The sequence below is a fragment of the Gymnoscopelus braueri genome (genome assembly GCF_963280865.1).
Source record: "Gymnoscopelus braueri genome assembly, chromosome: 21".
Classification (NCBI taxonomy): domain Eukaryota; kingdom Metazoa; phylum Chordata; class Actinopteri; order Myctophiformes; family Myctophidae; genus Gymnoscopelus; species Gymnoscopelus braueri.
In genome coordinates this window covers 31,134,765-31,156,664 of record NC_137623.1, presented here as the reverse complement: position 1 = coordinate 31,156,664, position 21,900 = coordinate 31,134,765, and the positions used below count along the sequence as shown (strand labels likewise).

The window sequence follows — 21,900 nt, the reverse complement described above, 5'->3', positions numbered from 1 at the left end:
TTTTTCAATGGAAAATATGGCTCAGGGAAGGTGGGGGTTGCGAGCTCAGTGAAATGAGGGATAGGAGGAACGAGCCGGGGTCAAACCGACCTGATAGGATTATTTTGGGAAGTGTCAGGGTGAGGTATCTCACAGGGCCGCACGTTTGAGATCCACTTGGGCATGGAGCCGGCGGATTCACCGCAACCCCAACGGGGGCCTCTCGTCGGACCTTTGGCCGCTCAGCAAGCTGCGACCTGATTGGTTCCGACTGACACATGGAAACACATCGGCCCTGGGCCGTCCAGCGCCGGGCAGCACCAGCAGCTTGCGGTGTTCACTGCTATTGGCCGGGGATAAAGCCTGCTGTCTCCCTCTTTGTTCCTCTCATGCTGTTTCTCTCTCGCTTTCCCCTCTCTTGCACCACCTCTCCTCTCTCTCTTCTTGGCGTGAGAGGGGCTTTGGCCTCAGCTCTGTGGCACAGCTCAGGTTCGGGACTAGCTATGGCATGGTAGAGCCATTACTAGACGCATGGATGAAGGGAGTGGGCCGCGGATGCTAAGCCCAAGCCCCGCGGATACAAGGACACACCTAGAGTCTATGAGCCATGAATTCACTCTTCCTCCTCAGACAAACTCATACTGCACAATGGCTCAGTTGTCTGGTATAGACAGTATCACACACTATCCTTAATACCCTCAAGTGTTTGACTTAATGTGTGCAATTCCAGACTATCTACTATTTCCTATTAGAGCAGCGGATACGCGAACCCCAACTTTATGACCTATTTTTCCCCCCCTTTTTTAAGATACATTTATCTCTTGCCGCCACCGTCTCTGACATCTAGGCCCCTTGAAAAAAAAGGAGATTTCTATCTCATCCCGGATAACTGCAGGTCAGGAAAATAAAGTGAAACGCCAAACATCCTACTGAAGGTAGCAAAAATACACAGGAGATAGTAAACTCTGAGGCCCAGACCACTAATGTGTGGTTTGCGGCTGATGCAGGCCCCACTGATGTACCCCGCTGTACTGTATACATTCAGCTGTTCCAAATGCTTGTCTTGATTTGTTTGTTTAGCTCTTAGAAAACCACCGCGCCTTGTGTATCGCAAATAAACATCTCCCACATTGTGATCAGTGTCGACAGATCGACCCATGCGCAAAGTGAAGGGCTTAGCGCAGTGACATATAAGTTCAAAGCAAATTACATTGCTCTTTGTGCTTCAAAATGGCTGGTTGCAGAAATGAAATGACTTTAAAAAAATAGTCACAAACTGAAAGACAGCAGAGAAATGGAAATATTTTCTGGTAATTCATTTCTTTAGTTAAAATTGGCTACCTTACAGACTGCAAAAGCAACATTTTAAAGATGAATCATGCAATTTACCCATAGGTAAATGTTTTCTGAAATGCAGAGATGACATTAAGGAAATTCATTACATTTATCTTTAGGACTATATATTTATAGGCCTATATACTGTAGTGTTTATTGGCTAATTAATGTCTGTATTCACATTTTCCAGAAGAAGACCACTTCAACACCTAGTTTGAATTTGATCCAATCAGAGAGATGCCAGATTAAAGGAAGATCTACCTTACTAAAGGAAACTTGCATCACTTAAAAAACATCTGCTCTGAAAGCAACCCGGCACTGTGGTTCACTATTAATGCATTTCTTTCCCCCTGATTGAATCAACTGGGTTTTTCAAATACTGAAAGATGAATTTCAAACTTCCATAATTTGTTTTTCAAATTGGACAGCATTTCGGAGCAAGTCCCCCAATATTTTTCCACATTGAGGCTGGTTATCCATCAAACAAGGTGTGCGAGGAACCTTACGCAGATGCTGAGGTGGTTGAACGTTTTTTTTCTTACAGTAAATTGGAAGATACTGACTACAACTTAAGTTAAAGTAAAACAACCCTTAAAAAGGTTAAAAGTCGAAAAAGAAAAAGAAAAAAGAAACAAATCAAATAATGCATTCATTCAAAGGTTTATTCATTCTTTTGAGGAAGTAGCATGGTTTAAAAAAAGAAATCAGACAATACAATGAGATATGCATTTGGTCATTGGATAAAAATCCAGTCTCTATAATAAAAAAAAGGTCTCAATTCATATAACTTAATAAACAATAATAAAAAAAACCTAGTCACCACTTTCTTTGTTTTTTACACTCCACAATAATTTATAATTTCATATGTGTCAAAAAAAAAGTAATTTGCTTTCCGTGTGAAAGCAGGGTTTGTGCTGACAAATGTACAGTACCAACATTTTGGCAGCAGAAACCCAATTCTTCTATCAGTGTGGTGTAGCTGTTGTCCATGGACTGGCTCTGGAACAAACGCTGCAGGTAGGAACAACAATGGTAGCTCTGTGCTTTTGAAGCTTTCTTCACCACGTTCCCCTCTCTCGTTCTCTTTTACTCCTCTCGGCAAAACCGGGTTCCGTGTGAGGTGTGAGGGCTCAGAGTGGTCCAGGGGTTCAGGCGGCTATTAGAAACACAAGGAGCGCGTTTTAGCCTACCCTGCAGCTAGCCAGTCTGGATAATGTGTATAAAAAACACATGTTGGAGCCCACCGCCCACTACCCACCCCCTCATACCTACCCCCACATAAGCAAATAGCGCCTGGGGATTGGCTAGTGCGATTCCTTTTATTATGCTTCCATAGGCACGCTAACAGGAATAATATAGGGGTTTCCTTCAGTTTTTCTTTTTCCTTTTAGGTTCACCTTTATGTAAAATCAACAAATTGTGTTTTTAAAGCCCCCCTCTTCTGTCCTACACATTTTCAATAGAGGCTGTGTGTAAGTGCAGCTTTTTTTTTTGTTGTTTTGTTTTTTCTTACAGTTTGCAAATTCAGGACACACAAAAAGAAAATAACCCAACACAGATCGAAAAGTCACTGTGCAGCTTGCCTCCATAAGTCCTTGACCACAAGCATCATTCTGGGGTTGTCAAACATACAGGCAAAACTGCTCGTTGAATAAAAGAGCGCACATTTTGACACGCACAAACAGTACCTTGAAGATATTCATACAGAGACAGCCAACTTCGGTTATTCCCAAAAGTCCAACTTGATTTCTCTCAGTTGTGTACTTGGCATAGGACGCTACAATGTAAATAACATATGCGCTGTACATACTTTATAGGCGTTCAAAGGGAGACTTCTTTCCATTGGATCACCAAGAGATCTTAATGCGGTGCAGTTAAGTAAAACCAAGTAAAAACTCTGATTAAAAAACGGAATGACCGCACATATACAAACTGACAATAACAAACACTTTGAAACACTTGCTGGCCGACAGAGAGATAATACTGAAAGGCAATTTCGGAACAAAAAAAAAAAGAAAAAAAAAGAAAAGGAAAATAAAGTTAGGAGAGAAAGTCAAACTTTTACGTCTGTCCCCTGGCTTCTTGTAAACAACAATTTGAATGTAATTCTAAACAGCTGAGAAGCGAGAGGATCAAACGAGATGGGTTGGTGAGCTGGTAGTGGCGTGGCTGTCTTCAATGCACCACCTTGTTCTGAGTGGAAACACACTGTCCACATAACATAACACTGATAAGGCAGAACAACATCCCTTTTACTGTAAGTCACGACCTTGTGTTTAACCACCTTAACCCTGGTGACCCTCTTATTTTGGGCATGTCAGTGTAGGCGAAAAATGTCATTTTCAACAACCTTTTCAAAATAAAAAATAAAATAAATCACATCTACAAGCTCACAACGCGTCGTGATGCAACGCATTGTGAGCTTGCAGATTGACTACTTTAGCTATTTGCCGTACAACGAAGGCATAGGGCTGAAGTGGTTACACAAAATACCTTACACAACCTCAAAGTGTGTGTGTGTGTGTGTGTGTGTGTGCGTGTATGTGTGCCTGTGTGCGTGTGTGAGCGTGACTTCACTGGGGTCCCAGCTGAGCCCTCGGGTCAAGTTCACAGCCTAAACGCACCGATAAGGAAGGAATCCTTTCCTGGAAAAGATCGGAATCTTTAGGCCGCGGTGAGGAAAAGTCTGTCGGAGGCTGAGAAGCGCTGGCTGCTTATCGATCCACTGCTCACATCAACGCCAACGCTGGTCCGGAGTGAACTCATCACGTGTTCGACGTTATTGTTGGCTAGACAGCAGCGCGCGTCCGACTGAGACATAACAGTGTTCAATTTACAGTCAAAATGAAGACGTCAGACAAAACACAGCGCAATGCCATCAGGGAAAATATTGCTGGGCATGTGTGTGTGTCTGTGTGTCTGTGTGTCTGTGTGTGTGTGTGTGTGTGTGTGTGTGTGTGTGTGTGTGTGTGTGTGTGTGCGTGAGTGCGTGTGTGTAAGTTATTAGAGTTCATTCGTGCCTCAGACGGTGAGCTCTTTCTCCTGGTAAGGCACACGATGCAAGGGGGAGTTCTCACTTAGTTTTCCTGAATAACGCCCAGGACTCTCTGTTTGTAGCCTTTAGTTAAACAATCCTTCACAAATTCCAAAGAGGCACGGTAGTATCTGTACTTTGCATTAACCTCAGTACGTGTGTGTGTGGTTCGTTTGAAAAAAAGCAAGGCACTTTGGCAAAAATAAGAATTTTGTTGAATATATACGTACATGTATATATATGTTATATCGTCGCTGTCGGGCAGAAACCTCTTATCTCCATATTCTAACTTTTGGGTTTTTTTCCCGTAAATGAACGCCCTACTTGATACATACTACAGCTTCACACAAAAGCATCAAACGTTGCAGATCTGCAAGCTCGAAACGCTTGTAGATCTGCTGCTTTTGCTGTTTTTTTTATTTGAATCCTGAAAAGTTTTGGACATAAGAGGTTTCCACCCGACAGAGACGATATATATAAATATAACATATATAATGGTGTATATAATTAAAAAAAGAGTCAATAAGAAACAAATCAGTCATCAAAATAATTTAACATTACAAAAGTGTCTCGTTCAGGCAATACTGCAGCGAAGCGGTCATCAACGTCTGACCGCTATTTCTGCAGGCCAACAAGTCAACCCATTGAAGGGAGAAAAAAAAACATATTCATATATAGGATGCTCAAGTACCCTTTTGCACTTTTACAGACACAGATAACAAAATAAATCAAAATAAAAAGTTCACTTTCTGTCCCACTTTTCCTCTCACCGCCCCCCCCAAAATAAATGTCTATCTCTCAGGGAGTTTCTCGGACTCAAACACGACCGTTTGTGTCTTGTTTAGTTCTTTTTTGTTTCTTTGTTTTTGCATAGAGTGGGGGGAGGATGGCATCGTGGTGGCGAGGGGGACTAATACTTCTGCACCAGCGGCACTTTGACAGTCTTAATCTCTGCTATGTGGGAGGACTTCTGTATGATGCAGCTGGTGGTCCCGGAGGGGCTGTCCTTTCCCTGCGCCAAGTTGGTCAGGGCCATGGCAGCGTTGATCTCCCTCCAGTACGTCTCGTCCTTGCCCTTCACCTTCTGCATGCCGCCGACGCTCACGCTGTAAACACACACACACACGCACGCACACACACACACACACGCACACACGCACACACGCACACACACACACACACACACACACACACACACACACAGCGGGAACATTGAGTTAATTGAGTATGTGGGATTTTGGTTTGTAATTAAACATGAGCACACTCTATAAATGTCTTCACTCAACGAATAGTGAAGAAATGTGTCTAACGCGACACATTATGAGCTTGTAGGTCACACTTAATGTGTATGTAGTTAATGAGTGCAGTGGATTTTAACTACACTGCAAGTTAAACGGTGGCATGATGTAAAAATCATGGAATACTCACTTGTCACATTTACTTGATCCATGGTCCCCGGTCTCTGAAGGAGAGAGAGAGAGAGAGAGAGAGAGAGAGACTTTAATTGATTGATTGAATACTTTATTACCAGTTTGCAAAGACAAGCACAGGGAAGTACAGTTCAATACAAGGTCTGTTAAGAGGATTTTAAACCCAAGAAAGCACTATGGCTTGTTTCCATTGGGGTCCTTTGTACTCAATTCATCGAAAAGACAGAGAGAGAGAGAGAGAGAGAGAGAGAGAGAGGTTAATTTTCCAATGCTCTATGGGGTCAATGAAGATTAATTAAGACCTGTCACACTTTCAAGCTCCGGAGGGGTGTGTGTGTGTGTGTGTGTGTGTGTGTGTGTGTGTGTGTGTGTGTGTGTGTGTGTGTGTGTGTGTGTGTGTGTGTGTGTGTGTGTGTGTGTGTGTGTGTGTGTGTGTGTGTGTGTGTGTGTGTGTGTGTGTGCATGCATGTGCTCATGTGTGAGTGAGTGTTTGCTCATGTCTGCATGAGAAATGGAGTATTTGTGTGTGTTCATGTGTGTTCATGTGTTCACGTGTGTGTGTGTGTGTGTGTGTGTGTGTGTGTGTGTGTGTGTGTGTGTGTGTGTGTGTGTGTGTGTGTGTGTGTGTGTGTGTGTGTGTGTGTGTGTGTGTGTGCACGTGCGTGTGCACATATTCCGCATATGGATAAATACTTGTGTGAGGTCTGAACACCCACTCCATAGCAAACATGTGCTGCTCTGCTTTCCCTCTTGATTCAGATGCTAGATAAATGGACACACTGCGAGAGGTCATCAAGAAACAAGTTGACTAATAGGATCGAACTGAAAGATGTTTCATATGACTCATAAGCTCCATTCTCCAATATTTTGTTCAAAAACAAATGGGGCCCCGCCAACGGACAGTAATTGAGTTGTCCCGAGAACAAAAGTGAGTTGTCCATGAAAAAAAACAGCGAGCGAGCATAGAAAATTTGAAGGGAGAAAGAAATGCACGGACTGAGTCAGGCCACAAAAAGAGTGATGTCTGCTCTCTTTCTGTTCGAATGGGAGCAACCTCTATGCTGCTCATATGTAAAACATTAGAGAAGAATAGCAGAGTCATTAAACGATGAAACCGACTTCTCTTCAGGCCAACCGCCGTGTTTATCCACACTGTTTACTCCATACTGTGGACTGAGCTCACGGGCAGACAGTAACAACAGTATGTGTGTGGGCGTGTTGCAAAGCATTGTTTAGGACCTGTCTTGCGTCTCGGCTCCAACTCTAGGTGAGTTTTACTCCACAGTAAAGATGATGACACAAGCTTGGCAGCCCGCGAGGCATTAAAAGAGACCAGAGCATCTGGATTAGGCCATAAAGTCTCCAGGCACACCCTTTAAGTTAGCTAAACACACAGTTAAGGCCCCATATAAGCTTATAAGAAGGCATGCCTTAAAGCAGGTAGAGGACCTGCGCTATTGAAATTCCTGTTTCCAAAAAAGCCACGAGTACACCGGGAATAATTTACCCCTGTGTTTACTGGTTTGTTCAGGCAATAATGCAACCTGCCACTTTTGCCCTTGAAGCCGGATCTGTTTTGCGATCGGATCGGTCAGAAACACTGGACCTCCGGTGCCCTGATTGAAGCCAGGCCTGATGCTTTCATATTAGGCCGACCGCCCTCCCAGACGTCCCGCCACAGGAGCATTGCCCATTGCAACATCTCTCGGTTCTCCTGCTCGGCCCAGCCCGGCCCACACCACACCACAGACATCCAATAAAAGCACACGTCTGAATGTTTAACAGGTTGGCTCTTTTAATGAGCTGCCGCTTGCCACCGCCGCAACACGGCCACTGATGGACCCTTTTTTTTTCTCCTCCTCCTTCCCACTAATGAAAATGAACTTGCCATGTTTGTCTTTTATTTCCACTGGAATTTAATTCCCACACTTGTTAGAAGTGATGGGTGGGGTTGGACAGGGACACGGTGCACGTGAGGTAAAGCGCAGCTGCGGAAAAACCCCGGTCACGGATCTGCTCCCCTATGGGCTCCAAAAAGCCCCCCCCGCCCCCGGACCCTCTCCCTGTAGACAACCCAGACGGATTTTGGCGTCACGCGTCGTCGCCTCTCACCCTCGTCCTTCCGGAAAAAACGCGATCCGGCACGTCCAGACGTTGTGCAAGGCGCAACAGGCAGGGTTAATTAATTCCCAACGCCTCCCTGTTTTCCAAAAACGTTTGCATGCTGCGCTGTGTGACCTCTGCTGACAGTACCTGGGCTACATGCATGGCCCTGGGGCCAACGCAGAGCCTGATTACGATGCTTCCTGCTGTTTCCCATTCGCTCTCTAATCGCTGTACTCCGCAGAGGGAGGTGGACCTCGCTCTCTCCAATTAACTTCTGCTCATCGTTTGCAGAGGGAAGCAAAAAGTTAAGAAAGTTTGTGCGTACTATGAGCCTTCTCTCAAGGTTGTGTGTGTGTGTGTGTGTGTGTGTGTGCATGTGCGTGTGTGTGTGTGTGTGTGTGATAGAAAAGAGCGATGGGGATGTGATAACCGTGTAGAACAAACTGCCGTGTTGAGATTTCAAGGTTCCGTTCCACTAAAGCATTCCAGCTAACTCATCACATTCTCCTGTCTGGCCACAGTCTATCTGCCTCCTCTCCCTTATCGTTCTGTCAGCCATTATCGAGGTTCTTATCTAGGAGTCCTTTCCTTTTTTTTTTTTTTTCCCTCCCTCTCTTCCTTATCAGCACTTCTCCCCTCCTCCCGTTCACCTCTCTCATTGAGTGATTTGCCGTCAATACCCTGCGATTCAGGTACGCAAGACTGACCGCTCTCATGCGGTGCGGCCAAAACAAATGCACTGTTTTCACTCTTTCCCCTTTCTGCGAGGACGAAAACCACGTCTGCTAAATGTTAGGAGTAATCGTTTGTTCCACGGCTTTGAAATTCATGGTAAAAAGAAAAAAAAGAAAAACAACATTATCGCAATTCTTTTTACTTTATATTCTTCTACTCCTTGTACCTCCATACCTTCGAAGAAGGTCATTCGCGTAAGCGACTTTGAATATCAGCTATTTGAGAAAAGTGATAATCCTTGAATTATTCTTACAATGGCCCAGGCTGTATGGCGATACTCCTTTAGTCCCGTGATTAATATCTGCGCTGGGGAACAAGTTTGGGCCTAACTAAAATGTGCTCCATTCTGCATAATCACAGTGCAATTACAGGCTAATTACAGTGCTTTCATGTGTCGTGTTGTTGTAACTATAATATATTATTTCGTTATTTGTCTGGTTATGACCAGCAGTGCAAGGACAACACAACATATGAGGAGGACAACATAGAGCAGTGGTTCCAAGACCCAAAAGAGAAATTAGACGTTTGCCCAGGACCCAAACTAGTGAAAATAGTAGATCTATGAGCTTGTAGATCTGTATTTTCACTGCTTCTTAAACATATTTATTATTTATTATTATTTATGAAATACTTTTGAAAAATGTTAGAATAAAATATATTTTATATAGGAGTAAAAAAAGGGGGATATTTACTCCCGACCCACTGTTTGGGAAACAGGATAATAATACTGTGACCTACAGACATTGCTTTTTGTTGTAGTCTTGTGAGGTACGACTAGAGAGAGCGCAGCATCAGTAGGCTTCTGATACTGTTTCCACCCACAGCTCTGGTGTTGCCAGCGTTTTGCTGCAGCCAACTGTCCATGCTTCCTTTCAGGCCTGTAAAAACTGAGTTTGTGTGAGGGCTCCTGAAGGTGGTGGGAGGCGTGGCTGGAGGCATGCTGGAGGCGTGGCGTGCCCGCCCCCCACACACACACACAGTCTTGCCATGGCCAGAAATCCACCCCCCCCACCCCGCTCTAGGGAACTATGGACCCCAGGATCTGGAATCGGACCACTGCACGCAAGAAAAACCCTATTTCCAAAGCCCTGTGCCTAAAACATCTAAAACTCAAATTTTTTAAAACAAGGCCTGTGCCAAAGAAACTATAAATCATCAATAAATCATAGCGGGGCCTTTTATTATTTTCTCGTTCTTTTTTTCCCCCTCTTTGCTTTTTAATTTTTTTGTCTTTACTACTTTTTGCTACTGAAAGTCAGTCTATTTCGCTGTTTGCCTTTGGGCTCCGCTAACAGTGGTTTTCATGGACCGCCAAAGGGGAAAGCTAAGAAGTCTGATGGTTTCTGGCGTCGCGTTGAAAGGCCGAAAATACTAGCTCACTTAACATCACCGCGGGGTGATGGAGGGAGCAAGTGAACAAGTGAACACAGAAAAGATGAGAGAGAGAGAAAAAAACACTGGCAAAAACAACACATGGGGAAAAACAAGGCAAAACAAGCGGGAGCTGACAAATGAGATGGGGGAATTGGGTACACCTGCTCAGAGTGGGACGTGGAGGGAGAGGAGATGAGTGACTGACTATCATTATTACCATCTGGAGCTGTTGCTAGCAACACACAACAATAAACACGGCAGGCCCTGTTGCACAAACCAAAGGCTGGGCCGAATTAAGAGGCAAATAAACACACACACACACACACACACACACACACACGCACACACGCACACACACGCATGCACAGACATAGGGGCAGACAAACACACTACACACGTACCGAAGGAGTAAAGGGAATGAGCTAAGCCTATTTCCTCACTTAACTCCTGAAGCCAAAGAGAATTCAACATGGCAGATGTGACAAGTCGCTCATCAGTGAATCCTACAGCGATGACAACACCAGGCGGGTACACTGGCCAATCGGGATGAGGATACGGCGGCGTCACCATAACGACACGTGACCCTCACCGTCCGTTGCAGGCCAATTCGGGGCTGATGACTCGAGGGTTTTACAGTCAGCCTCAGATGAGTCAAAACGCTGTGTCAGACCATAAAACCAATTCCACGCGGGAAATGCAAAGATCCAGCAAAACATATATTATGACACATACCTTACCGGATATACACTCATGACAAAACAGCTCAATGGGCAGATATAAAGTTGGACAGGTTACAGGTTACTTTCCGCCAAACCGTCTTTGGTTTCAACGATCAGGAAATGACTAATTCCTCCAACCACCATATATTACGATGTCTACTGATGCTATCTTTCATTTGAAACCAGGCCTGACACAGAACTATCACTTGCACTCTTGGTCTTGGCTTTGCCTCCGACTCCTATTTTTCATATATATATTTTTTAATTTAACGACCTGTGCTTTTTATAATGGCAAGGAGAGTCTGTGAATGAAGTTAAGAGATGCCTTGGCACGCTCCGAACTCCCACTCTGCCAACCCCAGCTTTAGACTGCCCCTCCCAGCCGTTTCAAGTCTACTTTCTTTCTCTCTCTTGACTTTCTCTGACACACTCTCTTTCTTCCACTCTATGGGTGGTGAGAGAGAAAGTACAGGGTCGGGGGCCTTAAAAGACCCAAACTGACATTTCTACGTCAACACTGTCAAAGACGTCACGTCACAGACCTATCTGTTCACAGAGACAAGTATCTTTCATCGGTTCGGATCGGAAAATAAAGGCAAGGATAATGAACTGCAACGCTGTGTGGAATAGTACACACTTATGCATGCGCAGTTGCGCACACACACGTGCGCGCGCACACACACACACACACACACACACACACACACAGAAGCATTGTACCATTGCTTCTCCTCCTCCCAATTCGCACACACGCACACACAGAAGCATTGTACCATTGCTTCTCCTCCTCCCAATTCACACCATTTCTTCTTTCCGGGCCGTCTGCTGGGCAGATGACGCGGTGGCGTGTCTGCACCACAGCCGCTGGGTGAGGAAAGATAATAAGGATCCAGAAACGAGGATCACGTTCGGCATCCCTCGAGATGAAGAAATAATAACAGCGTTTCAGACCGTTTAAACATGGCCGGGCCGCGGTGTTTACGAGTGGCTGTAAACACGCACTAATCAGGGACCCCGTAAATCACCCCGAAATGAGAGGAGCTTCTCGTGTAGAAAGCATAAATAAGGCTGTTAAGGGGCTGAGGCTCATCTGCCTTTTCTAAGCGTGCGTCTGTGTGCATCACGGGACAAAAGAGAGACAGAGAGAGAAAAAAAAAAGTAATCTCTTCGTCAAGTCATTGCGGATGATGACGGATCGGGGGCCATGGTTTGAGTTTGGCGTGACAAAGATTTAAACACGTCCTCCACAGATGGTTGGCACGGAAACATAAAGAAGAGCGACTGAAAGAGAGGAACGCGAAAAGAGCAGACAGAGAAAGAGATGGATGGAAAGAACGAACAAGAGAGACAGATACAAAGAGAGGGAGAGAAAGACAAACAAGAGACAATTTTTTTTATCTCAGTCTCACAAGTGAGATTCTGACCTATAGTAATTTGCGTCTGAGTATCTGAGATCAGTGAGCGTATTTCAAGCGCTAATCTCATGGCTGTGTGTCACATTATACTCTGACGTCTGGCGAGGTGGACTTCACAGTGACCCAGGGCTAACCTATTCCATCCCATGCCGGCTTGTCTCCCTGTTGTCCCTCCTTTGACACAAGACAAGAACAAGAAAAAAAGAAAAACGTTCCATTGCCATTTCCTCAATGGTTTCCCAGAAGACCGATGATGACCATCGTTTCGTGTTAGTCTTATGCAAAAACACGCATTAGCATGAAAGTGCAAACCTTGGGTAAACATAATTTGGACTTCTTTTTTTTTTAAAGTGTTTTCCAGTTCCCCAAAAATATCCCTTTTCTGGCTTCAGAGGCCAAATAACATGTTTGTGCTGCACTGCATCATTATGTTGGTAGGTTGAATCACCCTCTCCCACACATGGTGGCGGTGGGGGTTCTGTGTGTGCTGTATATGTGTATATATACGTGTGTGTGTGTGTGTGTGTGTGTGTGTGTGTGTGTGTGTGTGTGTGTGTGTGTGTGTGTGTGTGTGTGTGTGTGTGAGCCACTTGACCGCCTTTGCTAGGTCACACCTCTGGTCTCTCATTAAACCTCTCTCACTGAGTACACCCGCCCTCCTTTATCCCGTGGGAACACAATGGCAGCCCATTGTTCTAGACGCGGCTCGACTTTTTAAAATGGAAACCATTTGTGTTTTATGCAGTGCGTGCCCGAGCGCCTCGGTTTCCCTTACTAGGCAGGACAGCTGTGTTTTCTGAATCTGATGAGCTGATTGTTGTGTGCGTGTGCGTGTGCGTGTGTGTGTGTGTGTGTGTGTGTGTGTGTGTGTGTGTGTGTGTGTGTGTGTGTGTGTGTGTGTGTGTGCACGCATGCCTGTGTTCGTGTGTCCAAAAAACCCCGGCCTGCCGATGATTTTAAAACGATCAGGTTGAGAACGAGCCTCGCTCATTATTCTGCACTTTCCCCATTCTATGTTAGGCAGCTGTTTTGTAAACAGCGTCTGAGCTGATGTTAACACTCCACAGAGTAACGGTTTGAATGAACACCCTCTGCTTCTCCATTTGACCTCACAGCCAGCCTCTGTTTTTAGTGGTCACACTCGCAGGCCACGGACCTATCCTATCTTCGAATGGGAAACCCTGGCCATCGGGTTTTGTCTGTGCCTCTCGTGCGTCTTTTCATATCCCACCTTTTCCATTCGCATGAAGCATCACCACAGTGTGATTGCCAGGATTATACTTCACTTCTGCCAACTTCCCAGCCGTTCCCACCATGGTACCAGCCGCACCCAAAGAGACACATACAGCGTCCTGAATTATCATCACTGCAAACTCCGCTTCACTGAGACAGAGTGCAACAAAGAATAGAATGGAATACGTATCACTATATAAGGTGCCACACACAAAGAGAGAGAGTTCCCAAGGAGGCAAAAATCCAATGCAAAACCAACAATTGAGGAGGCAGACCACTGTATAATGCAAAATAATAGATATAATGCCTTCAAACAGCTATTTTTTACAACTTTTGTTTAGGCAAACGAATACACGATTGGCTTAAAATCTTTTACAGACTACTCGGCAACATGTTTCGAGTACAAAACTCTTCCTCAGGCAGCAATGGTAAGCGTGTGAAATCATGTTGAATATACAGGGAAGGGGTCACATCATAATCACTTGAATAGAAACAGGCAGGTGTGGTCTGTGATAAGCACATCGATCAAGGTTGAAATGACACCAAAAACTAATCAGGGGGGGCTGTGTGAATCGATAAACACATTACCATTAAGTGCGTTCGTTTGCCTAAACAAAAGTTGTAAAAAAATAGCTGTTTGAAGGCTTTAAAACTATTCTTTTGCATTACAGTGGTCTCCCTCCTCAATTTTCTTTTTCACAATATCAGTCATAGTTGTTCTATAGGACACACGCGCGCGCGCACGCTGCCGTACCTGATGTAAACACACACATAGGAACAGTCATTTCTTCCAGCCATGCTGTCTCTTACTCATTGTGGCCATCGTTTTTTTTGTTTTTTCTCCCAGCGGGCCCCCTCCACCACTGCAGAAACGCATCCCTTGATCTGGGATCGGGGCCCTATACCTCCCTTCCCTCTCATCCCTTCCACACTGGTTCCTAAAGCCCAATCTGGGCCCAGTGAGTCTTGGCCAGGACATTTCCCTTGGAACAACATCTCTCCCTTTCTCTGTGTCCCCCCCCCCCCCCCCCTTCTCCTTTCCTATGAAGCTGTGGAAACAGAGGCCTGTGGCCAGTCGGGTCCAAAAAGCTGTGGATTCCTAGGATTGAGGATTGAGGAGTCCTCATCCATCACTGTCCGTGAGTGGCTCGTTGTCACCGAGCGGGCCCCAGTCAAGCATTGTCTTCCCACTGGGCTTGTGGCCTCCTACCAGCTAACAGGAGCTACAGTAAATCAGCGTGTGTCCCTCGGTCGGTCAACCAGTCTACATGTGACATTGGGCGTCTTAAATCAGACTATGGGTTCCAACCTCACAGCCGCACCGCTGTATAAATCAGCACAGCGGGGGGTGGTTTTCTCTCTGGAAATGGACGGCATTAACGGTACAAGAAATCTTTTTCAGTGTAAAGCACGTTAGCCTCAAATATGGAAACAAGCTCCCATAGTAATCTCTGAGTCACGACTGACCATCTAGATCTCCCCTCTCTCCACCTGTCTAGGAGCCTTAGGTTGAAAACCGCGGAGAGAAATTAGCTAAAGACAAGAAAAACAAACACTTTAAGTTTTCCGTTCTAAGATTACTTTTTTTGGTAAGAGACCGCTTTCCAATTACCGGGGATGACTCCTGAGCTCTCTTTAAGCGGGCCCCGAAAATTCTCCGGGATTCAATAACTGTCTGGCGCTCGTGGTGACCTAATTCAAAAGGCCCTTACGGTCCTCCGCGGCCCCGTCAAACACCACTGGTTTCACTTAGCATGCGTCCTGACACAACGCGTTAAACGTCCCCCGCCGCACTAACAAGTTGAATGCTACACAGTGGAGGTGAGCTCTGCTGCCTTGTGTGGCCCATGCTGTATATCTTATGCGGTGTGGAACTGATGTGGAACACAGTGTTCGCAAAGCAAAGACAAAGAAAAAAAAAACATAATTATGCAATTCTGGAGCTGAACAATATCACAGACACATAAACTATATTTTAGCTCGGCTACAGCTGGAAGATATTTGAGGCAGTAATACATATTGAATAAACACTGGGGAATAAACAGTAAGCGAGGGCCCTTTCATCAGAGAGAAATAACTGTTCATTATCTTGGTTTACTAGATGCGTTTTCAAAAGAAAGCCACATAAAAATCGAATCTTTGGAAAACTTGCTGGAACGCACCAGCTCGCCTCTCAAACGGTACTTTTAACTCATCAATTGTTTTGATGTGAAAGCCGAGTTCCATTTACGCGTGGATGCATAAGTCTTCGGAAAGTCTCTCCATTACTCGTTTGCTGAGGACCCTCTGGACTCAGCTCAGTGCTGGACTCCGTCAAAAGAGGGAACCTGAGAAAACGGGGCCACTGTCAGCCCTGTGTAAAAAAACGTCTAAACGAGATCTCTCGCTCTACCGTCCCCAAGAAACGTTTGGAATTATTTGGCGTATAATGATCTATATCATATCGGACGGGGTGAAATCTGGTACCGAGCAAGAAGAAAAACACTGGAGCCAGATTCCTGCCATTTAATATCCCATTAAAGGGTAATTTGGCATGAAACCCCTGGCATGTATGTTGGAATTCTACTGTTCCTTGTTTTCAATGAAATTCCCCACAGGGTTTTGACTCTGTGCGAGTGTGTGAGCGTGTCTGTGGTTGTGAAAGGGCATGTATCTACACTCCAACCATGTGTAGTAGAGGTGTGTGTGTGTGTGTGTGTGTGTGTGTGTGTGTGTGTGTGTGTGTGTGTGTGTGTGTGTGTGTGTGTGTGTGTGTGTGTGTGTGTGTGTGTGTGTGTGTGTGTGTGTGTGTGTGTGTGTGTGTTACTTTCCACTGTGTGGACTGGGTAAATCTACACTCACCATCTCCTGCCACGTCTGACTGCCCTCTGTAGTCAGAGATAACACTGGGCTCGGGGCCGCTGCCAGAGCAGCCATCGCCAATTGTCCCGTTAATGGACGCTTAGCCAATGGGCTGACGGTCGCCGGGCACGCCACTCTTGCTTAGGCCAATCCAATCGCAAGCAAGGCAGAGTTAGGTTTTATGTGCAAAAAAAAAGAAGAAAAGAACCCGGGAGACACCGTTCACACTCTTGTTATGTCCAACCCCACCTCATCCCCCACTGTCTGTCTGTCTGTCTGTCTGTCTGTCTGTCTGTCTGTCTGTCTGTCTCTCTGTCTGTCTGTCTGTGTCTTTCACTCTCTCTCGCTTGCTCACCGTCCCGCTCTCTTTCCCTTTGTCTGTCTGACTCTGTCTCTCTCCCTCTTTCTCGTCCAACTCGGGCCTGAAATTTCAGACACTGTAATTGTAAAGAGGCTGAGGAATTTGTTCACTACAAAAATATCTGGAATGTACAGACAGGAGAGTGAACGGAGGAGGAAATGATGCAAAGCCCAGAGCTTAAAATGTCCTCTTGTGTTTTATTTTTTCTTTCTTTCTCCATCCTGCCGTTTCTGACTTCCTCTCCATCCTTTACCTCAATGAGAAATTAAAAACAGTACATTTTCCGCTTTTCTTTTATCTCCAAGATTGGGGGGGGGGCGATCGGCAGGTTGTCCTGGCAGGTGTTCATGTGAGCAGACTGAGCACCCCCGGTGTCGACGCCTCGGAGAACTTTCCGCATCGGAATCAAGAGAGGTCCTCCGCAGACGCCAGAGCTCCAAGAAATCCAAGAGTAGGGGTTGACAGCGCCAATAAATTATATTAAACATAGAGATAAAGTAGTTACTCACTATTAAGAAACACTGATCCAGCCAAGTAAATTGATACGGATGGGGGGGGGGGGGTGACTGGGGGGAGTCACTTATTAAATCGGGTAGATTTATCCCTCTTTATCCCTCTCTCTTTTTCTAAATCTCTCTCTTTGTCTCTCTCTCCCTCCCTCCCTCCCTCCGTCAGGCCCCGACAGGTGTGGCGGGGGAGAGAACCTGATGTTAATCCTGGCCACGGAGGGTTTTAAAGATTTTCGATCGCGAGAAACCGTCGCCAGCGCGCCTCAACTTGAAAACACCTCCCTTCTCTTCTCGCGTAATTTAAAACACATTTGTCTGTAAGCAGAATTTTGAATGGACCAATAATAAAAAACAGAAAATAAAACCTTTCTTGTCTTGCCCTGATGAAAACCCTCTATCACTCCACCACCTCGCTCTCATAAAAATCTCCTTGTCGGCCCCCCCAGGCACTTCTATACGTGCTAGACCGGCGAAAAGAGTGAAAACATTACAACCAGTTATGAAGTCCTGCCGAACAAAGGCCTAGTGTTCGTATCCCAGGAAGGAATCTTACTGCAAGCTCGGAGAGATTAGACCCCCCCCCCCCCCCCATTTGGTCGCAGCACCTGCAAGTTGCGTATGAAATGGCACGCATTACAACAGCAACTCTGGATCCAACGAGTCCTGGCCAAAGGCACTAAAAAACGGGCGAGGACAAGGTAATTCTACTGTTACTTGTTTTCGATGAAATTTCCCACAGGGTTCCGACCGGCAAGTGTGGGAGATTGGGCAACCTTAGTGTTTCACGTTGCATCTAGAAGACTGGACACTTATTGGACACACAGTATTCTAAGATTTCTTTCCTTTCTTTTTGTTTACTATTCAAAATTCAAGTGCAACTTACTTTGCCTGGCTGAGGTACGAAGCCTACAGATTCTTATCTGAGAACACACAGCATTACACTGCCTAGCTTGTGAGACTTTTGATTTTTCTTATTTGAGGCTCATTTGGGCCGTCTTAGATACATGCCTCAGATTATGCAGTTCATATCAGCACACACACACACACACACACACACACACACACACACACACACACACACACACACACACACACACACACACACACACACACACACACACACACACACACACACACACACACACACACACACACACACACACACACACACACACACACACACACACACAGAGCTGTCTCAGTTAGACCTCATGGCAGGATCAAAGGCATGCCAAACAGTAGTCAAAGAGAGAGCATGTTACACATGGCCTTGTTGTGTCTGGCCGGTTAAACCCTGGATAGACTAGAGGTGGTGGGGGGCAGGAGGGAATTCCTCTCTGTGCTTGATTGGAGAGAGCAAGATGAACCGTATGTGTGTGTATTGGATAGGGAGGGGGGAGAGAGAGTGTGTGTGTTTGTGTGTGCACACAGGGGTCTTAAATCTAATATAAGGATTGAGGCCCCTTCATGTTGGATCTCTGTTTCAGGAGAAAGTATCACATTGACCTGCAAACATGCTGGATGAAATGCAAGGGAGGGGATCAACCAGACAGCAGCAATGGAACACACACACAGACTGAAAGACAGATGACGGGCCAGATGCAGGAATTAAAACAAAATGTGCAGATGGAAGGGTGTGTGTGTGTGTGTGTGTGTGTGTGTGTGTGTGTGTGTGTGTGTGTGTGTGGGGGGGGGGGGGGGGGGGTCGGGGGGGGGGGGGTCGGGGGGGGTGTAGCACAAAAAAGGAAAAGAAAGCGAGAGAGAGGCAGTGTAAGTGTGACTTTTAAAGGGAAAGAATGTGAGACATGTGGCTCGGGGCTTACCGGCGCGGTAAACAAAGTTCCCCTCGGCCTCTGAGGACGAGGGCGAGAGCAGCTCATCGTCGTACTCGTTGGAGCTGAACGAGCCTGAGTGGTTCCTCTTGCGGGCGTCCATGACGGCGTTGGCGACCATCACGTGGCGTAGCGAGTCGTTCAGGTAGCGGTGGAGCAAGCTGCTCTTGTACTTGGGCGGAGACACGTAGTCCTCGGCCAACGAGGCGGCCTCGGCGGCCGACCGCAGACCAGCCGGCATCCCGATGCCCATGCCCATGCCCATACCCATACCCATGCCCATGCCCATACCCATGCCCATCCCCATCCCCATGCCCATGCCCATAGCCACGCCCACCATGGCGGAGCCTTCCTTCTTGATGACGCTCTGGTACATGGGCTTGCTGAACTCTCCCGGGCTGCTCTGGGTCCTCTGAGGGTTGTCGCCGTCTGCAGGTGCCCACCACGGAGCCAAAGGACAGAAAAAATTACAGTCAGCTCAATAAAGACAATGGAATATTCATATTCATAAGACGCTAGATATAATTCCTATTGCTTATAGCTACACTTGTAGCTGTGTGTTGAACAAGTCAGGATTTGCAGTGGAGAACTCCTCCTACACTAATCTAGAGAAATCCTTGTGCTTCCTCCCCATGAGGATAAATGTCAAAGTTGTAGGCGCTGCGAGTCTTAAATTTTTAAACTGAATGGCAGGATAGGGAAGTTCCGGGCCCTCTGCCCTTCAGTTGGCGTCTCCTCCACAGCAGCAGACCCGATGAGGACACATTACCAGACCAGAACGGATGGTAGCCCATTTCCTCTCCATCAAAAGCCCCTCCATCCTTCTGCATGAAATAAAACATTTCCAGGGAGTTCTCTACGAGGCCGGAGAGATTGAATTAAAACATTGGCCCCTACCTGATGAAAGAAACTGGGGGAAAGATAAAACATGGCGCTGAAAAAACAGATATCCTCCGGGGGGAGGGAAATCAGGGGGAACTTCATTCTAGATACTGTCCCAGCCAAGACTGTAATTGGGTAATTTGGGCAGGTTGGACTTTTGATTCTGTCCCCGGCCAAATTATAATTATAGTTTCCACATATCAGAACCACATGGATGTATTCGCTTTCCTTCCCCATGTGCCGTCTGAGGTAGGTATTCCATTTAATGGACATCGCCTCTGGTGAAACCGCAACAACCCCCCCCCACACTCCCTGGTGACATGTACGAGAAGAGAATATACTGAATCTGTCATTAAAATTCTTTGACAGTGTTTTGCTTCATGTCTGTCACCGGACATTATTGTATCCAGGTCTGCGCCCTCGCTCTGTAGGACTTCTGCCCATTTTAATCCACGGTGACAGGTTGACCCCACGGGTACCTCCAGACCCACAAACGTGTCAAACGCTGCTGTGCAAGGTAGCTGTCAACAACGAGCGAGTTGCCGACAATGAGCAAGTCGCCGCCAATGAGGTAGCTGCAGACAACCATGTAGCTGCAGACAACGAGCTAGCTACAGACAGCAAGGTAGCTGCAGACAACCAGGTAGCTGCAGACAACGAGCTAGCTGCTGAAAACAAGCTGGCTGCCGCCAACGAGTTAGCTGCAGACAACAAGGTAACTGCCACCAACCGAGCTAGCTGCAGACAACGAGGTAGCTTCCGCCAACGAGCCAGATGCAGACAACAAGGTGGCTGCCGCCAACGAACGAGCAGCAGACAACGAGGTAGCTGCCGCCAACGAGCGAGCTGCAAACAAGGTAGATGCCGACAATGAGTGCGGTGCAGGACCATTTCAGGACAATGATAGGAAAGTTCGCTGGGTCACTGGGGTCAGGTTTGGCCCTGTACAGAGCCTGGGGAGCTAAAGCATAGGCTTACGAACATAATGGAGGGTCTCTGGCGCGAAGGTCAGGAGAGGGAGCAAGCTGCGGACGGCATCACGACCACAATGTGACAGGGAGATGAGTCAGGGAGATATACCGCCTCCGGTGGTGCGGTGGATGGTGGTGGACACAATGCAAGCACCATGCACACATTCTTCTACTGGCCACACTCCCTGTCGCTCCTCCTCAAAAACTTAATTAGGGAGCGTCGAGTGACACCGCAGTTCTCTTCCTCCTTCTCGATCACTCTTTCTGTATCTCTCTATCTCTCACTCTCGCTGTGTGACTGAATTTAACATTTTCTCTCCAGCCCATGTTTTTATGCTCAGAGAGAGAGAAAGAAACAGTGAGAGAGATAGAAAGAGGGAGAGAGAGTGAGGAGAGATAGAGATAGAGAGCGAGAGAGAGAGAGAGAAAGAGAGAGAGAGAGAGAGAGAGAGAAAGAGAGAGGAAAAAGTCCCTGAGAATCTGTGTTTGTGTGTTTGCAATAAATACACAGCTGACAGAGAGCCACTCATTTCCAATTGCAGGCTGGGAGACGGAGGTTGGCCCAGTGGGGTGTCTTAATGACAGCGTGTCACGGCCCGTGGGCCTCGGTGTCCCTCGGCTGGGACACACACGCTCCATTTATAAACCCAGAGCGTGGCCCTGCATAGCTGCAGCCTCCCTCGGAGGCACCACCGGATGCTAAGAATGGACAGAGTGTGAGATAAAGGGTGGACAGGCATTTGGCCTGGTGTCAGTGACAACACTGGATAAGATGGGATCGCCTGAAATATGTTGTAAGGGGTTTTTCAAGGTCACAATGCATGGACAGAAGTAGTCACAAGTTTGTGTCGGGGCGCGTGGCCGATGCAGTCTGAACAGCGAAGCCATTTTAATCTTAACTTTGAAGTAAAAGATTTGCATGGGCAATTGTGAATGATTTCCAATGTGACAATATAGTCTATATTAACATTGGCTTAAATGAGGCGGGCGGCGGACCACGTCGTCACGCTCATGTCACTATGACTCAGCCATAACCATGTAAGGAGTTCCCAATGCAGCTACGCCCAAATTCTGGAGTGTGTTGTTAACCTCAATCTGTCGTCATGGCATCAGGCGCAAACAAATCAGTCAGCTCCATATAATA

At 46.5% G+C, this 21,900-nt stretch overlaps 1 protein-coding gene across 1 annotated transcript in view; it reads right to left on the bottom strand.

Annotated features, from left to right (window-relative positions):
• Positions 1 to 1,994: 1,994 nt before the first annotated feature.
• Positions 1,995 to 21,900, bottom strand: part of odad2 (outer dynein arm docking complex subunit 2) — a gene marked incomplete at its 5' end in the record, with an annotated part of 82,758 nt that continues 62,852 nt past the window's right edge. Inside the window, 3 exons of the mRNA XM_080417490.1 lie at positions 1,995 to 5,454; positions 5,777 to 5,810; positions 18,895 to 19,332. Of these exons, the coding sequence (XP_080273616.1) occupies positions 5,259 to 5,454; positions 5,777 to 5,810; positions 18,895 to 19,332 (668 nt within the window). The 3' untranslated portion in view covers positions 1,995 to 5,258. The remainder of the gene's footprint in view (positions 5,455 to 5,776; positions 5,811 to 18,894; positions 19,333 to 21,900) is intronic.